Source organism: Danio aesculapii, chromosome 17, assembly GCF_903798145.1.
Source record: "Danio aesculapii chromosome 17, fDanAes4.1, whole genome shotgun sequence".
NCBI classification, from domain to species: domain Eukaryota; kingdom Metazoa; phylum Chordata; class Actinopteri; order Cypriniformes; family Danionidae; genus Danio; species Danio aesculapii.
Window position 1 is genome coordinate 47401842 of NC_079451.1, and position 14905 is coordinate 47416746.

The window sequence follows — 14905 nt, forward strand, 5'->3', positions numbered from 1 at the left end:
ATTTGGTGTTTATCTTTAAAACGTATATCATTTTGTGACTCTGAGACTTGGAATGTGTGTTTTTTCTTCCTTTGTGTACATAAAGCCATAAAAGTCTTTTAAATTCATTTAAAACAATAACTCGACTACAGAATTGTACAATATACAGTTTTGAAATCTCTTAAAAGTTTCTCTTTCGCTCTTTAAATGTCTCTGAAATCAGATTCTCCTCATCAAAATAAAGTGCTTTATGCGGCAAATAATAAAACTCTTCCATAACATTACTGTCCATTCTTCTGATTCTTTTGTTTATTGGCCCTGATGTTCATTTTAGGAGACACTTGCCACTCAGTCAAGCCGTTGCACATGTCCTTTTGGTTTGCTGCTTCGTGTGGCTCTTTGTATGGTGGTTGTTTAGTAATCACCACACTGTCTCCATGACTTTCAAGACTTTCCATGAAACTCTGAAGATCTTTCAGTTTAGCTTGCGCTGTGCAGTTCTCCATAGATCCTGGTTGAGATTCTGTTGACGTTTTCGTCGCCTGTTTTGCTAGTGTGTCATTCTGTTCCTCAACGGAGCTAAATTTGTCTTCTTCATGTTCTGCACTTTCTCTGACCTCCATCTCAATCTTCACCTTTGGCATCTTGGGGTTTTCGTCATCCTGTCCAGCGTCTGATGTCCCATCAGCACTCTTCTCAATGGTGGACTCCTCATTTGGTGTTTCACCTTCAGTAGTTTCAGGTGTAACGTCTTTATTTGACTCTTCTACATCTTCTGTAGATTGCTCTTCTGTACTCTGTTTGTCATCTGCTTCATTTTCCTCAGCATTTTCTGTCATCTCATCTTCTTTTTCCACTGGTGCAGTCGAATCACTATTTTCAATATTTGGTGCATCTTCTGTATATGCTTCTTTTTCTGTGTCTTCTTCAACTAAGTCTACTTCTTCCTCATTTTCATCATCTCCCTTATCATTTACCACCATTTCTTCTTTTGAGGACTCACCTTCTTCCTCGTTTTGACCATCATCCACATCATCAGACTTATTATTTGCTTCCTCGTCGTTCTGATCTATTTTGTCAGAGTCTAAAGTTGCATCGATTGCATTGACAGCACCATCTGTCTCTTCTTGATCTGCCATTTCAGCATCACGTCCTCTAGTATCATCATTGACCTCTTCTACCTCTTCATGAACAACTTCTAGGTTATTTTCACCTTGACAAGCTGTGCATTGTTCTTCAGGCTTTGATTGCGGAGGTTCGACTGGGTCCTTTTTCATTTGCAAAATTTTCCGCAGATCAAATTCCATTATAACTGGAGCAAAACTCAAAGCCTGAGCTCGCTGGGCTGCTCTGGATGCCAATTTCTTTTTTATGCATGCATCGCATGGACAGTATTCATCATCACTGCGCTGATCGCTGTTTTCGGTTCCTGATGCAGTGTAATCTTCATCACTCCTTGTCAAGATGGACTTATTGCGCATGACCCGAAGACGCTTTCGTCGTTGCTCGGTTTGAGCTGTAGACTCTCTCGACAGTGCATTTCCTGGAGGTCTCGGTCCTCTGCCAGTGCGGCTTTGGATTTTTTGCAGCTCTCGGTTAATACTTGATTGAATACGTTTGTGTACTTCCTCTTTCAGTTCGGTTATCATTGTATTGAGCATCTCATTGTCGTCCAAATCCCACCTCACTTTGAATTCCGCCATGGCGTCGGTGTAATGCAGCATGAACTGCTTTTCTAGCTTTTTCAATAGGCTCAGGACCCAAACAGGATCTGGGTCTTGAGAAACTCTTTTAGTAAGCGCAGCTCTCTGAACAGAAGGTGGAGTTCCTGAGCTTGTGTTTTCTGGAGATTTCATCGTGTAACTCTCATTCCCAGAGCTCTTGTAAGAAGTCGTTTGTGGCGTTTGATCGGATTCATTCTTATTTTCAGAACTTGAAACCTCTTCTTGAGGTTCGTCATTTTCTTGGTCATCATCCTGTTGTGTATTTACTGGACTTCCCTGTGTTCGTTCTGCGATGTCTGGAGTTACCGGATCTGAAATGATTTTGGATGGATCTAAACATTCTGTAAACTTGACCTCATCTTCTTCATCATCTTTATCATGCAGTGAAGTTTCTTGCTCTTCAATTGGTGGTATTGTGCCATGTGAGGCCTCTATTTTTTCACCTTTAACTGAGCTGGTGGAACCACTATTTACATCAACGCCAGATGAATACCGCAGGTTAAATTCATCCTCTGCTGATTGATTCTTCTTTGGATTTTGTTGTATATGTTCATCCTCGATGGGCTTTTGGAGCCAGAGCGACTGTAGGATCATCATGACTTCATTGTATTTACGATGCTTTTCATCTTTAGAGTCTGAATCAATCAATCTTAAGTTTGCAAGGCAGTCCAAAAGCCCTTGAGCAGACTGGCTTAATTTTCTGCCATACACTGGGGAAACTTCAGGTAAACTACTGGATCGGTCTAGCTTTGGACCGAGTAAAACCTTCATGACCTGAACTGAAGAATCACACTGCTTTTGTAAACTGTCTTGGTTGGCTAATGTTTTAGGATTGTGATCCATTTCATCGCATGCTTGTATCTCAACACAACTATCATTGGTCTGCTGCTGAACATGATTATCTCCTGTGTGATTCTCATCAGGTTCCTCAACCTCCATTATGCTCTCAGGTGCCTCACTTTTGTCCCTTTGGGAGGCGTTCTCAACAACTTCACGTTCAGTATGTTCAACATCCATTTCATAAACATAGCCATCAATGGGAATGTTTCTAAGCCAGTCGTTCACAACTTCTGTAGGGGAAGCGTTTGGTAAACATGATGGCATCAATTCTTTAGTATTGTGCTCTGAAGAGTGGCTGTGTTTGCTCCTGCTGCTTTTTTGGCTTTTATTTTCAATCTTGTCGACATTTTTGCTGGAGGCAACTGACTTTGATCCTCTACTGACTGGTCTCGCATTGCCAACAATCTCTCTCAACAGATCTGCAGCTGAGAGTGCCCGAGATAAAACACTTTCGCTTGAGGAATCAGGATGCTTGACTGATGCTTTTTTCTTGTTTGGCATCTCCAGTGGTAGACTTTGGGAAATGTCAGACATTCCTGCTGAATTTGGCCTGGATGCATCATTTTTCACAGATCTTTTGTCTGATGTGGATGTTTTAAGAGATTTAACCTTGCCATCATCAAGGTCTCTGTTAGAATTGATATCTAGTCCGTTCATTTCCAAACAATGGGAAGAATGTTTGGATCTTTTATCAGTTTCTCTAGCTCTTTGACCATTTTTGGACTTCACTGAACATTCAGAGGCTTTTGAAGAGTTTAAACAATCACTTGCTGGTGTGCCTTTTCCAGCAGCTCTTTCGCTTTGCTCATGTTTTGAAGATGCTTCACTCTTTTCTGCATGGTTTGTGTTGTTGACAGCTTTGCAGTCTCTCTCTTTCATAACTGTATTTTTAGCACTTCCCGGTGAAACTCTCGAGGGTGACTTACTTCGTGAAGATGACAGTGACAAAGTAGAGGGCACTCTAATATTGTTTTCATTTAACTGGCTCCCCGACTTGCTCTTCTTAAATTCTGCTGACATGACGCTTTCAGCTGAGACAGGTGAGAGGGCTTGAACAGGAGTCTTTTGATGGGACTTCTTTGATTTGTCTGAGTTCACAGATGCTTCTGTCTTAGGCCTTTCCTCTGCATCGACTCCATTTACTTCATGCAACTTATTCCCACCCTCCTCTGACATGCCACTGGTTGATCGTTCATCAAAGTCGTCACCTTTCTGATCCTCTCCTAACCCAAGAGAGACTGAAGCTGTCGATGTAGGGCTTACAGGCTCATCAAACTGGTTATCTGAGGACTTAATATTATTTAAAAGAGTTTTATCTGATTTTCCTGACAAGATCCCTTCAGATTCATCTTTGGCATCTTCCTTTAATTTCTCTTTCAAATCACCATTTGAGGAGCTAAGACAATTACATTTACCAGATCTTTGGGACACATTTGAGTTTTCTGACATCCCACTAGCTGCTCTGCTATCAGTCTTCTTGCTTTTACTATTGTGGGTTGATCTAGGAGATGGAGACCTCTTTTTCCTAGGCAATGGTGAGGTCACAGTTAAGGCATTTAGTGTTGTTTTCGGTGTCTCAGATTTGATGGATCTTTCAGAACAAGCATAAGACTTTTCTGAGGTCTGCGACCTTGGGCTGGTGGGTCTTTTTGACTTGTTTGTTGAAGTTGCACATTCATCGGTTGTTGCATTATTTAATACTGAGGTAACTGTGGTTTCTGGAATGTTGTGGTTTGATCTGCAGGACCCACAAGATCTTTTAGAAGCGTTTGTTTTAGCAGACATTGCGCTGGGAACTCTTTCCTGAGATTTAGCCTCTGTTTGGGAATGTTTTGAAGATACTTTTGACTTCACGGATGTTTTTGAGCAGTTTGACAATGGACGGCATTGCCTTTCCTCAGTTTCCAACTTGCACAGAACATCGGGACTTTTGCCTTGTAATTCACAACAAGATTTGACAGACCTCTTCGAGTCTTTTGATGGATGCTGTGAAGACTGGTTTGATTTATTAGACATGGCACTAGCTGATCTCACGTCATGAGGAAGGTCTGTGTCTTGCTCATAATGATTATCTGACAAGGTCTGATTTGGACTTGCAGCACTTTCTGGTTCATCACCCTGAGAATTAAGCAACTTCAATGGCACTTCCTCTACATCGTTTGGACTACAAGTTCTAGGCGTTTTAGCTTTCTCTGAATGTGCAGATATTGATTTGTGGGATGTCCTCGATGCAGGTGAGAGATTTGAACGGACAGACATTGGGCTGACAGCTCTTTCTTGGCTTTCTTCTTCAGCATTATCTGTTTCTGTCAGGACCAAGGCTGGCGTGGGTTCTCTCTGTGAAATAATGCAGTCCGACTTTGCTGACATGGCACTTTTGGTTCTTTCTTCAACACTCTGTCCTTCATTATGTTCAGATTTTAATGATCTCCCACCAGAACACCTTTCATGAGCAGAGCAGTTGGATTTCTTTGAGATTTTTGAAGTAGAAGATGCATTAGAATTTTTAGACCGAGAGCGTTCCTGTGTGGCTTCCCCTTCTGATGCATTATTAACAGGGTCAGAGATTTCAAGCACATCTGATCTGCATGCAACAGATTTTTTTGACAATATGGAATCAGCTTTCTCTGGTTCACCTTCTTCTACTTTCCCGCTCAATCCTTTACTCTCACCACAGCATGAACATCCACCAGATCTGACACTTCGTTTTCCAGCATCGTCGCATTTCTCAACAGCATCTGATGCATTGGATCCAGAGGTGTTTGCTTGGCCTCTAGACTTACAAGATGCTTGGCTATGTCTGGAAATGTTACTACAAGCTCCTTTCTCAAACAACTGCTCCTGACCAGATGCCACCGAACATGGGGTTATGGCTCTACAATGACATGCATGGCACATAGAGGACACTTTTGAGACTGGAGATGTCGTGCTCATGCATTCTCCATCTACTGGAGTTGCAAAAGTAGTTTTATGCTTTTTTACCTTCAGTGAATGAATTGCAGTGCTTGTTTCTTTACTTGGAGGTATAGGAGACAAATAAGATTGCGGTGAACTTTTAAAACCACAACAATGAGCACATTTAGGTTGATAATCACTCTCCAGGAGGCCACTCTGAGACCAGTTTGAAGCTCTGGAGACACTCGGAGGAAGGTCATCATAATCATCATCCTGATCTTCCTTCAAAGACTCGAGCACTTTGGATGAGTTGCTGACGGCAGAAATCGGACGCTCTCCCGTGACCTTAATTAGCTCACAATGTGGCGTTGGAGAGACTTCAGGTTCTGTGATGTCCATATGAGAGCATTTATTTTTAGCTTGACTCCCACAGCCGTCCTCGTATGATTTCTTGCTCTTTGACGTGACGCCAGCTGAGGATACTTCACTTCGGCTGCAGCAATGACTTGTTGAACAGTATTCCACTCTAGTGTCACCTTCCTCCATTGTCTCCTGAAAGCATGTGGCCTTTTCAACCACATGCTCCAGGTACTCTCCGCTGGAGCGAGAAATTGTGCGTGTGCTATCCACAGATGACTTTTTGCGTGTAATTTTCTGAGATGATCCACTGGAGCTGGGGGATTTGCAGGCGCCCTGCTCTTTATGCATTGGGTTTTTCCAAATGTCATATTCTTGGCAATGGTTGCAACAGTTTTGACAAAGTGTTTCCTCAAGATGCTTCTTTGTTGCGAAAGCTTCCTCAGCCTCAGATGCACAAACAGAGTCTGGGTCTGAATACTCTGCTTTAGCTTGAAGATATTCAGTGTCTTTTACAGATCCAGATTCGTTCACTTTCATTGATGATTTCTTGATCTCGGTGGACCACTGGAGGGTCTCATCATTGAACAGTCGAAAGCGAACTTTCATCTCCACAGAAAGGCTGCCGTCTTTGTTAACAAGCACTCTCTTCTCGATGTCATCGTTCATTACGACCTCTTTAACATAAGGACAGGTGCTGACGCAACCAGACTGTCCTGGTGTCATGCATAATCCATTCTGGTAGGACTTTTCTGAAGAAAGAGAGAATCTTGTTGATCGATTACTGGAGTCGGATCTTGGATGAATGATGCTTTTCTTGGTCTCCAGACCAAAGTTGACTGTAAAAAAAATAAAACAAAATATTTTCAACTTGCAAATAGAACCACAAATTTAAAATAGGCTTCCCAGGGCCCATTTTAATGTCAAAATGACATTTTCGATTTGATGTCAATTGACTCCCTTGATGTCAAAAAAACATCAAATTAACATGTAATAATAATAATAATAATAATAATAATAATAATAATAATATTTCCTTACATTTATATAGCGCTTTTCTGGACACTCAAAATGCTTTACACATTGGGGGAATCCCCTTATCCACCACCAGTATGTAGCATCCACCTGGATGACGGTGCGACAGACCGCACACCACACGCTAGTTGATTGGTGGAGAAGAGTGATGAAGCCAATTATGATATGGGGATGGTTAAAAGGCCATTATGGACAGAGGTCAGAGGGCAAATTTGGCCAGGATGCTGGGGTTAAACCCCTACTCTTTTTCGAAAGACATCCTCGGATTTTTAACGACCACAGAGAGTCGAGACCATCTCATCCGAAAGACGGCGCTCACTGAGCAGTATAGAGTCCCCATCAATATACTGGGGCGTTAGGACCCACACAGACCGCACGTTGATCACCCCCTGCTGCTCTCACTAAAATCACTAAATGGAAAATAGGGAAACTAGTTTTTTACTTTTTTATAATAATAATAATAATAATAATAATAATAATAATAATAATTCCTTATATTTATATAGCGCTTTACACATTTTATGGGGGAAATCTCCTCGTCCACCACCAGTGTGCAGCACCAAATGATGCAATTACCAAATGATTGCGCCACACACCAGCGTTAGGACCAAACTGCAGGTTGAGCACCCCCTGCTGGTCTCACTAACACCAAATCTGGCATCAACCTGATTTCCCATCGAGGTACTGACCGGGCGCAGCCCTGCTTCGCTTCAGTGGGCGACCATGAGAGAGTTGCAGGGAGCTAGCTGCCGGCTGCCTGCTAGTAACACTGGTGTCAAAAAGTATGTCATAAATTAATTACAGGACTGTCTCGTATTCGATTTTAAAGTGTTTTTTGAATCCTATATTATGTCAGTTTGATGTTGTTTTAGGTAATCAAGGTAATCAATTATTATCAAATTGATTTGCAGTAGTTGTAGTTTGTGAGATTTAGAGTTGAAGCTTTCAGATGAATAAAAAATGTCTTGTATTAAAATGCTTTTTATTGTCATTATTTTGGTGGTCAAAAGGACATTAATGTCACACCTGTCAACCCTCCTGTTTTTTCCCGGGATTCCCCTGTATTTTAATTCTATACTGCTATCATCTTGTAAAGGTATTTTCCCACATTTCTCCTGTATTTTCAGTCTTTCTCTGAAGGGTGGCAATAAACATTTAAGAGCCGAGCGTCCCTATATGCAACCCATACCACCGAGGGCCTCCCTTTGCTCTTAAATGTGAGTCTGTTCTGTGTTTTTCGTTTAATTTAGGCATGAAAACACTTTGAAATAAATATGAAAACGGCGGGATTCCGTTTCCTTTTCATTACAGGTGCCATCGCCCCTCCTATGCAATCCTCAAAACAGCCATATAGCAGTGCGTGACTGTCAGCTGACGTGCTCCATAGTGATAAATAGACGCTGTTTCCGCTTCTGTACACGCGATTTGAAGCGGAGCGAAAGTCTGGGTTTTGGGTGTGTGTTTAAACAGACATATACACATAATTAATAATAATAACATCTAAAAGCAGGAAAGCAATCAAATGCTTTCATTAAAACGTTAGATGTGTGCATTTTTAAAGTGACACTTCTGTTATTTTTTGTAATCAAAGAAAAAATCAGAATAAATGTGATTCATTTGTTGCTCTTTAATCAGAATCTGTAAGTTATACAATGAAGAAAATATTAATGAGAATACAAAAATAATATAAAATAATATAAAATAATTGCTAATTTATTTGCTGCTAATGTATACTATTTATTTTTTCTTTTGTAAATAACAATATTAAAACATATTACTAGAGCCAGACGGAATCTGCCTACATTGTTTGCTATTTCTGCGGAGAATTTTAGCAAAAATCTGCGGAATTACTTTGTGAGTATCATAACTAAAACTAATATATAACATAAAAAGTAATAACTTTTTGCCTTTTATTTAATGCTTAAAATGCAAATCCAATTAGATCCACTTTATTTGGTAAACAAAGCAAGTCTCTCATATAATATATCTACTAAAAGATATTACTGTACACACTGCATTGAACATAAATCAGATGAACATTTTCATATTAGTCAATAATATTACTGTAATTTAAAAACTGAATAAAATTAGATTGACACACATTTACTCAAGTAAATAAACAGAATTAATGATAGGCTAAAATTCTGCGCGCGCAGATTCCTTGAGGGCCTACATATTACTGACCGTTAAATTGTTTATTTACAATGAAACAGCCCTAGAAGAATTTTTTTTTAAGTGGGTATCCCTTATTATGGTGGGCGTATCCCTTATTTTCACATCCCAATGTTGACAGGTTTGATCAATGTGTGGATGTCAAATAGACATCAAGGTTTTGCCATCAAATCAATTTGCATTTTAAACTTCTTTATGGCATTTATTTGATGCCATTTTGTCATCAAGGTGCCTGCTGGGTTGATAATGTATATGCAATAAGACTAGGCATTCACAACACTTAAGCTGGTGTTTGTTTTATCTTCAGTCTATTATTAGGGGCACATGGGAGGATAGGTTGTTAGTCACTTTAATGACTCACCTAAAACAAATGAATGTAAATGGTCATTAACTTGAACTGTGTGCACAGTGAGAGAAAATATTTACCATTCTTTTTGCTTTCATGGCCTTCACTGCAGATGCTGGAGTGTGACCTTGTTCCCACTCCTGGAAGCTTTTCATCTGAGAGTTTCTTCAAGCTTTCCATGAGCAATGGCCTGAATGGTTCTCGACCCACACAGACCAGCACACTAGGACACTGCATCAGACTCTGAATACTGTCGATCTAAGGACAAGAGTGAATAAACCAGGCAAAATAAAACAACCACGAGTCAGATACACTCAGATGAATGCTTATTGATACTGTCTACATAAACAGCTACTTTCTATCATCCAGGGTTGGGTAATGTTGCTTCAAATAAGTAATTAATAACCAATCAAACTACTTTGTCTGAAAGTAATTTAATTACTCAATAAGCTATTTAATTCTTTGAATCATAAACTACAATACTACATAAAATCCTCATGAATCTCAATGCATAGACTACACTCTCAGGAATAAAGGTACGCGAGCTGTGACTGGGGTGGTACCTTCAGTAAAGGTTTACATTTGTACTTGAAGGGTTCATATTGGTACCTCAAAAGAAGTGGTGTAGTCCTTGCTATACGCACATATACTCAGTATGCTTACTTTTTTCCACGAGCCGTTTGGGTATTACTACTTCTGAGGATCAATAATTGCATATACCCTCGGTATACTCACTTATTTTTCTGATTAAAATTCACTAATTTTTTGTGTATTATTTTAAATTCTTACTTAAAAATGTATATGTGTGTAAATGTATATACACTTTTCTTTGTTTACCCCAAAATGATCTGTTCCTGATCCGCCCTAAAATAAAAATCCTAAAATCGCCCCTGTACAACAGTATTTCACATTTGTCTTAATCGTGCCTACTGCTAAAGGGAACGACACTATATATATATATAAATATAAACACTAAAATGTTTTTTTATGAGGCAAAGACTACTCATAAATCACGTAACAATATGCAGTTTAAAAGGGTAACTACAAGTATATAATAGCGACAACAGAAGACAGATTCCTAATAATTTGGTTTAAAACAAGCGTGCACGAATGTGACAATCAAAAATAATGGCTGACTGATGTGTAAAGGAACCTACAGTATTAAATGTAAAGTAATAAGCCAGTAAAGAAAGTAAGTTAAAAAGCTGTCTTTCCATGTATGCACAGGCCCTATTGAGTTAGCTTAAATAAAAGTGAACTAAATTGTAACTATCTTGAGTGACTCTTTTTTCAGTATTAAAATGATTATATAAGCTACATACTGTATACATCCAGCCAATTGCCAAGGCTAGCTTATATTCATATTAATAAATATAATATATATATAGCTAATGAATCAAAGAAACACTGATTTTCGTTGTTTCTTTGCCTACTTTCATTTTAAATTTGGGTCGGGTGTAATAGTACACCACCTTTTTTTAAGGACTACACCACTGCTCTAAAAATTTTAAGGTACTAGTATATACTTTTGAGGAAATCTTTATGTACTTTTTAGATACTAATAAGTACCCTTGAGGTATTAATACAGAGCTTTTAAGTACAAATTTGTACCTTTTAACAAGGTACCAACCCACCCCTTTTGTACCTTGATTTCTGAGAGTGTACATAAAGACATTTGATTCTTTAAATCTGAGTCAAACGGCATTTTAGCTTAACTTAATAAAAGTAGTACTTCAGACAAATTAATCAATATTTGTATAAAATATGATGTTTATAAATGTTATAAAACCTCTTAATGATAATCAAACATCTTGATAAATGTAACCCAATTAAGTAGAAAAATAAAATTATTCTGCAAAATATAAAAATAAGTACACTGCTTTTCTGAATTGATTCATACAGAACTGTTGAATTTATGTACAGTATTTGAGGCAAATATTGGTAATTAATTAAATAACTGTAATTACCTAAAACTTAAAAGCAATGCCTTACATGACTTTTTCAGCAGATAAGAAATTTAGTTACATAACTAATTACTTTATAACTTATTAAACCCAATACTCCTTACATCAACACCTGACTGAAATGAATCCCTATTAATGTTGTTAACATTATTATATGCAAATATGTATAATTCACACACACACACAAACAACATTTCCCCAAATTTTTTCAATATTTTCACAAATATTTAAGGGACATTCTACCAGAAATGTACATTTTCAGTTATAAAAATGTGACAGAGCCTGACCTTTAAGCTTATCCTCCTTAAAAAAATCATACAAAAACAAGCATAAAATCATACAATTCAATGACAGAACGCATCCTTGATCACAGTCAGCTTCTCAATCAAATGATGTTACTTCATTTGAGTCACAGCCTTAAAGGTGTAGCGCACACATATTATGTTAAATTTAATGCAAATGTGACACTACTGATCGAAACATGGGGACAATCGGAAATTTATTTGTGTTATATATTTGTAGTATTTATTTGTAGAATTGATTTATAGTTTCATGTTTTTAATCAATTTAGTGTGAATGATAACAACTTAAACTTGCTGTTTCTGAAGTTCTAATATATGTATATATATGTATATACATATATATATGCATGTATATATGTGTGTGTATATATATATATATATATATATATATATATATATATATATATATATATATATATATATATATATATATATATATATATATATATATATATATATATATATATATATAAAATGACTGTAATTAATAATTACACCCACGTTAACTACTAACTACATTATGCTTGCCTTGTTTACTGTTGGTTGCTAGGCTACCAATACTACAGTCAGCCACTCTAATGGTGAAATGGTGAAAATGCACATACTGGACACTTTTTTCTTTTTTTGGGAATGATTTGCTTTACATTAGGATGGAAATCCAGCAATTGTGAACATATAATTGCTCCTTTTGTGCTTCACAGCAGAAAACACATCATTTCTGTGAGGAACAACAAAAGGGGTTAAGTAAATGTTTTTAGGTGAGCTGTACATAGACACAAAGCTAGCTAATTTTATTCCCTAAAGCTTGCAGTTCTGTCCCGACTTGACACCTTCATCCTAAAATACTTGACCCAGCTAATGGGGTATATGCACACAGACTTTTAGTTTTCAGTCAGTCAGCCCAAGCGCATCCGGTGAACTGCCAAGCATTGCAAAATCCCCACGTTTAAGATCTGATTTCTTTAAGAATCTATGATCTTCAGTGCCTGATTGATACTGTATTTGATATAAAGTGGGATTTAAAACCAGACAAGAAGCACTGCATTCAATTACATTTTTCCCCACCATGTCTCTAAAACATAGAAATTTATTTGACCGAATATTTTCAATGGAGTTTCTGCGCTAGTCTGCTGCTACTGACGGCGCTAGAATTTACGCTGTCTTTCATCTCGTTTTACGCTTGAACAACTAAACAAATGTTTAAGGCCCAATCCCAATTCTACCCCTTAGCCCTTTCCCTTACCCTTACCCCTCGTTTTGCGCGTTCACGTGAAGGGGTAGGGGTGTCCCAATTCTCTTTAGCTTGAAGGCGTAGGGCTAAGGGGAAGGTCTAGATAACCCTTTGAACAGAGATTTTTCAGGACCATACTAGAAACCAAGGGGTTTCTAGGGGTAAGAAAATTTCCCAAAATACACCAGCTACAATGGCACCCAGAAGTAAGGAGATCCACATTATTACAAACTTTTACAACAAACAAGCACATGTTTTAATACATTCATAACTGCATTCGTGTTTTACCGTCATGCTTTAAAAAAAAAACCCTGCTAAAATAAAAAATGCTAAATTTCGGTATCTGTAATCCATAATAATGGCTGACACTCCAATTCATAAACGATGACACTCCAATCCCCTGTCAGAAAAGTCTAGTGGCTGGGAATGAGCTTTTTACAGTGTCTGCTATAACGTTAATGTTGTATTCTTGTGTTTACATAGATGAATATGGCCACTGTGTAAACGCAAAGTTATAGTTATGATATTATTGCCACATTATATCATTATGATAACATATTTTTTGGTAATTATCTTAGGAAATCACTGAAAGCATAACACAACTGGAATAACTACAGCAGTCGTCATCGTCTGATCTCATTTAAAGCAAGAGATCGCGATGACATATGATGATGTGTGCAGGTGTTGTAGTGCTGTCCCATTTCTTAGGGGTGAATTTGAAGCCCTTCCCCTTCACACTCTGTTTCAAGGGCCAAGCGGAAGGGGTAGGGGTACAAACATAGAATTGGGATTGGACCTAAGTCTATTTAACTGATTGTATTTTAATGAAATTTCAACATACATGCTGTAAAAGGGAACCTTATTAAATTGAAAATAGTCACATTAACCTTTCACCGCAAGTTTATCATTGGCTGAAAAACACTAGCTGTGCATATAGCCCATTAAAAAATGACTGAAGAAATATAATCCTGACCTTGCGTCCCTCTAGGGTGTACAGTTTCTTGACGTGACACTGCATGAGCTCTGAAATCTCCTCTGTGAAGACTCGAAGACTGCGAGCAGTTCGTCGGCTCAGAATAATAGATCGGCGAACGGCGGGGTCACTGTTTTTCACTAGAATAATCCTTTTGGGGTGCCGATGATGGTGGTGATGGTGTCCTGATGGGGGTTCATCAGGTCGGGACGGCTTTCGTCGGGTGTTATTTGAATGGCTATGGTTGTGCCAGACCGCTTGCCTTTTTCCTACCTCTTCCATGTTGATTGGTTTTACATATCGGCGGTCGGAGCACAGATAACACCCTCCATCCTCGAACTGCTCTAAATGTTTAATGCTGTGGGTTCCCCTGGGGGTCGTGATGGTACGTACACCAAAAGGCAGGGGAACCTTTTGGGAAAGGTCATCCAGTAAGGCATCAAAGCATTTGAAGGTGCGTTTATGGACGGCCATCTTGACGCCTTTGAACTGGGCGTCGCCGCTCTTGTAGAAAGTAATTCTCTTGACGGGACTTGATGCTGTCACGATGGAGCCGAAAGATGATGTTGGAGGATGAGGGAACTGATGAGGGTCATTGTGGAAATGGGGATCAGCGTCGAAAGAGCCTTGAGCCGCCCTCTGCATCTCTCAACCACGTCAGTTCACACTGCGAAAAAAAGACAAGAGTTTGGGACATGGACAACAATAGTTGCATCTGAAATGACACACACTCAAAAATGAATTGCTGTTTGTTCAACCTACTTATTTAAAATGAGCTGAAACAACACAATTCTTAAGATTTTGCCTAATTGTTTTAAGTTTGATCCACTTAAATTTGTAAACAACTAAGCTACCTTAATTTCTTCATGTTTTTTCAACACAAATGAATTGTGTGGAACATTTTTTATAGTGCACTATACACTGTAAAACACGACTAGTTGACTTTACATTAATTAAAGAGAGTAAACTCATTGCCTTATAATTATTAGGTAAACAAACTATGTGCATTTCAAGAGTTCACACTGATAATCTGATAATCAATAAAGCGTCATTGGCATGCTGTCCCGGGAGAGAGCCTGAGCTCGTA

General features: G+C 38.5%; 1 protein-coding gene across 1 annotated transcript; it reads right to left on the reverse strand.

Moving 5' to 3' along the window:
* Nucleotides 1-14463, reverse strand: rp1l1a (rp1 like 1a). Its single transcript, XM_056476407.1, has 4 exons — nt 13819-14463; nt 9429-9606; nt 5859-6634; nt 1-5783 (listed from the first exon to the last, which is right to left on the reverse strand). The coding sequence occupies exons 1-4, from the start codon at nt 14461-14463 to the stop codon at nt 261-263; spliced, it is 7122 nt and encodes a 2373-aa protein (XP_056332382.1). The 3' UTR covers nt 1-260.
* Nucleotides 14464-14905: the final 442 nt, after the last annotated feature.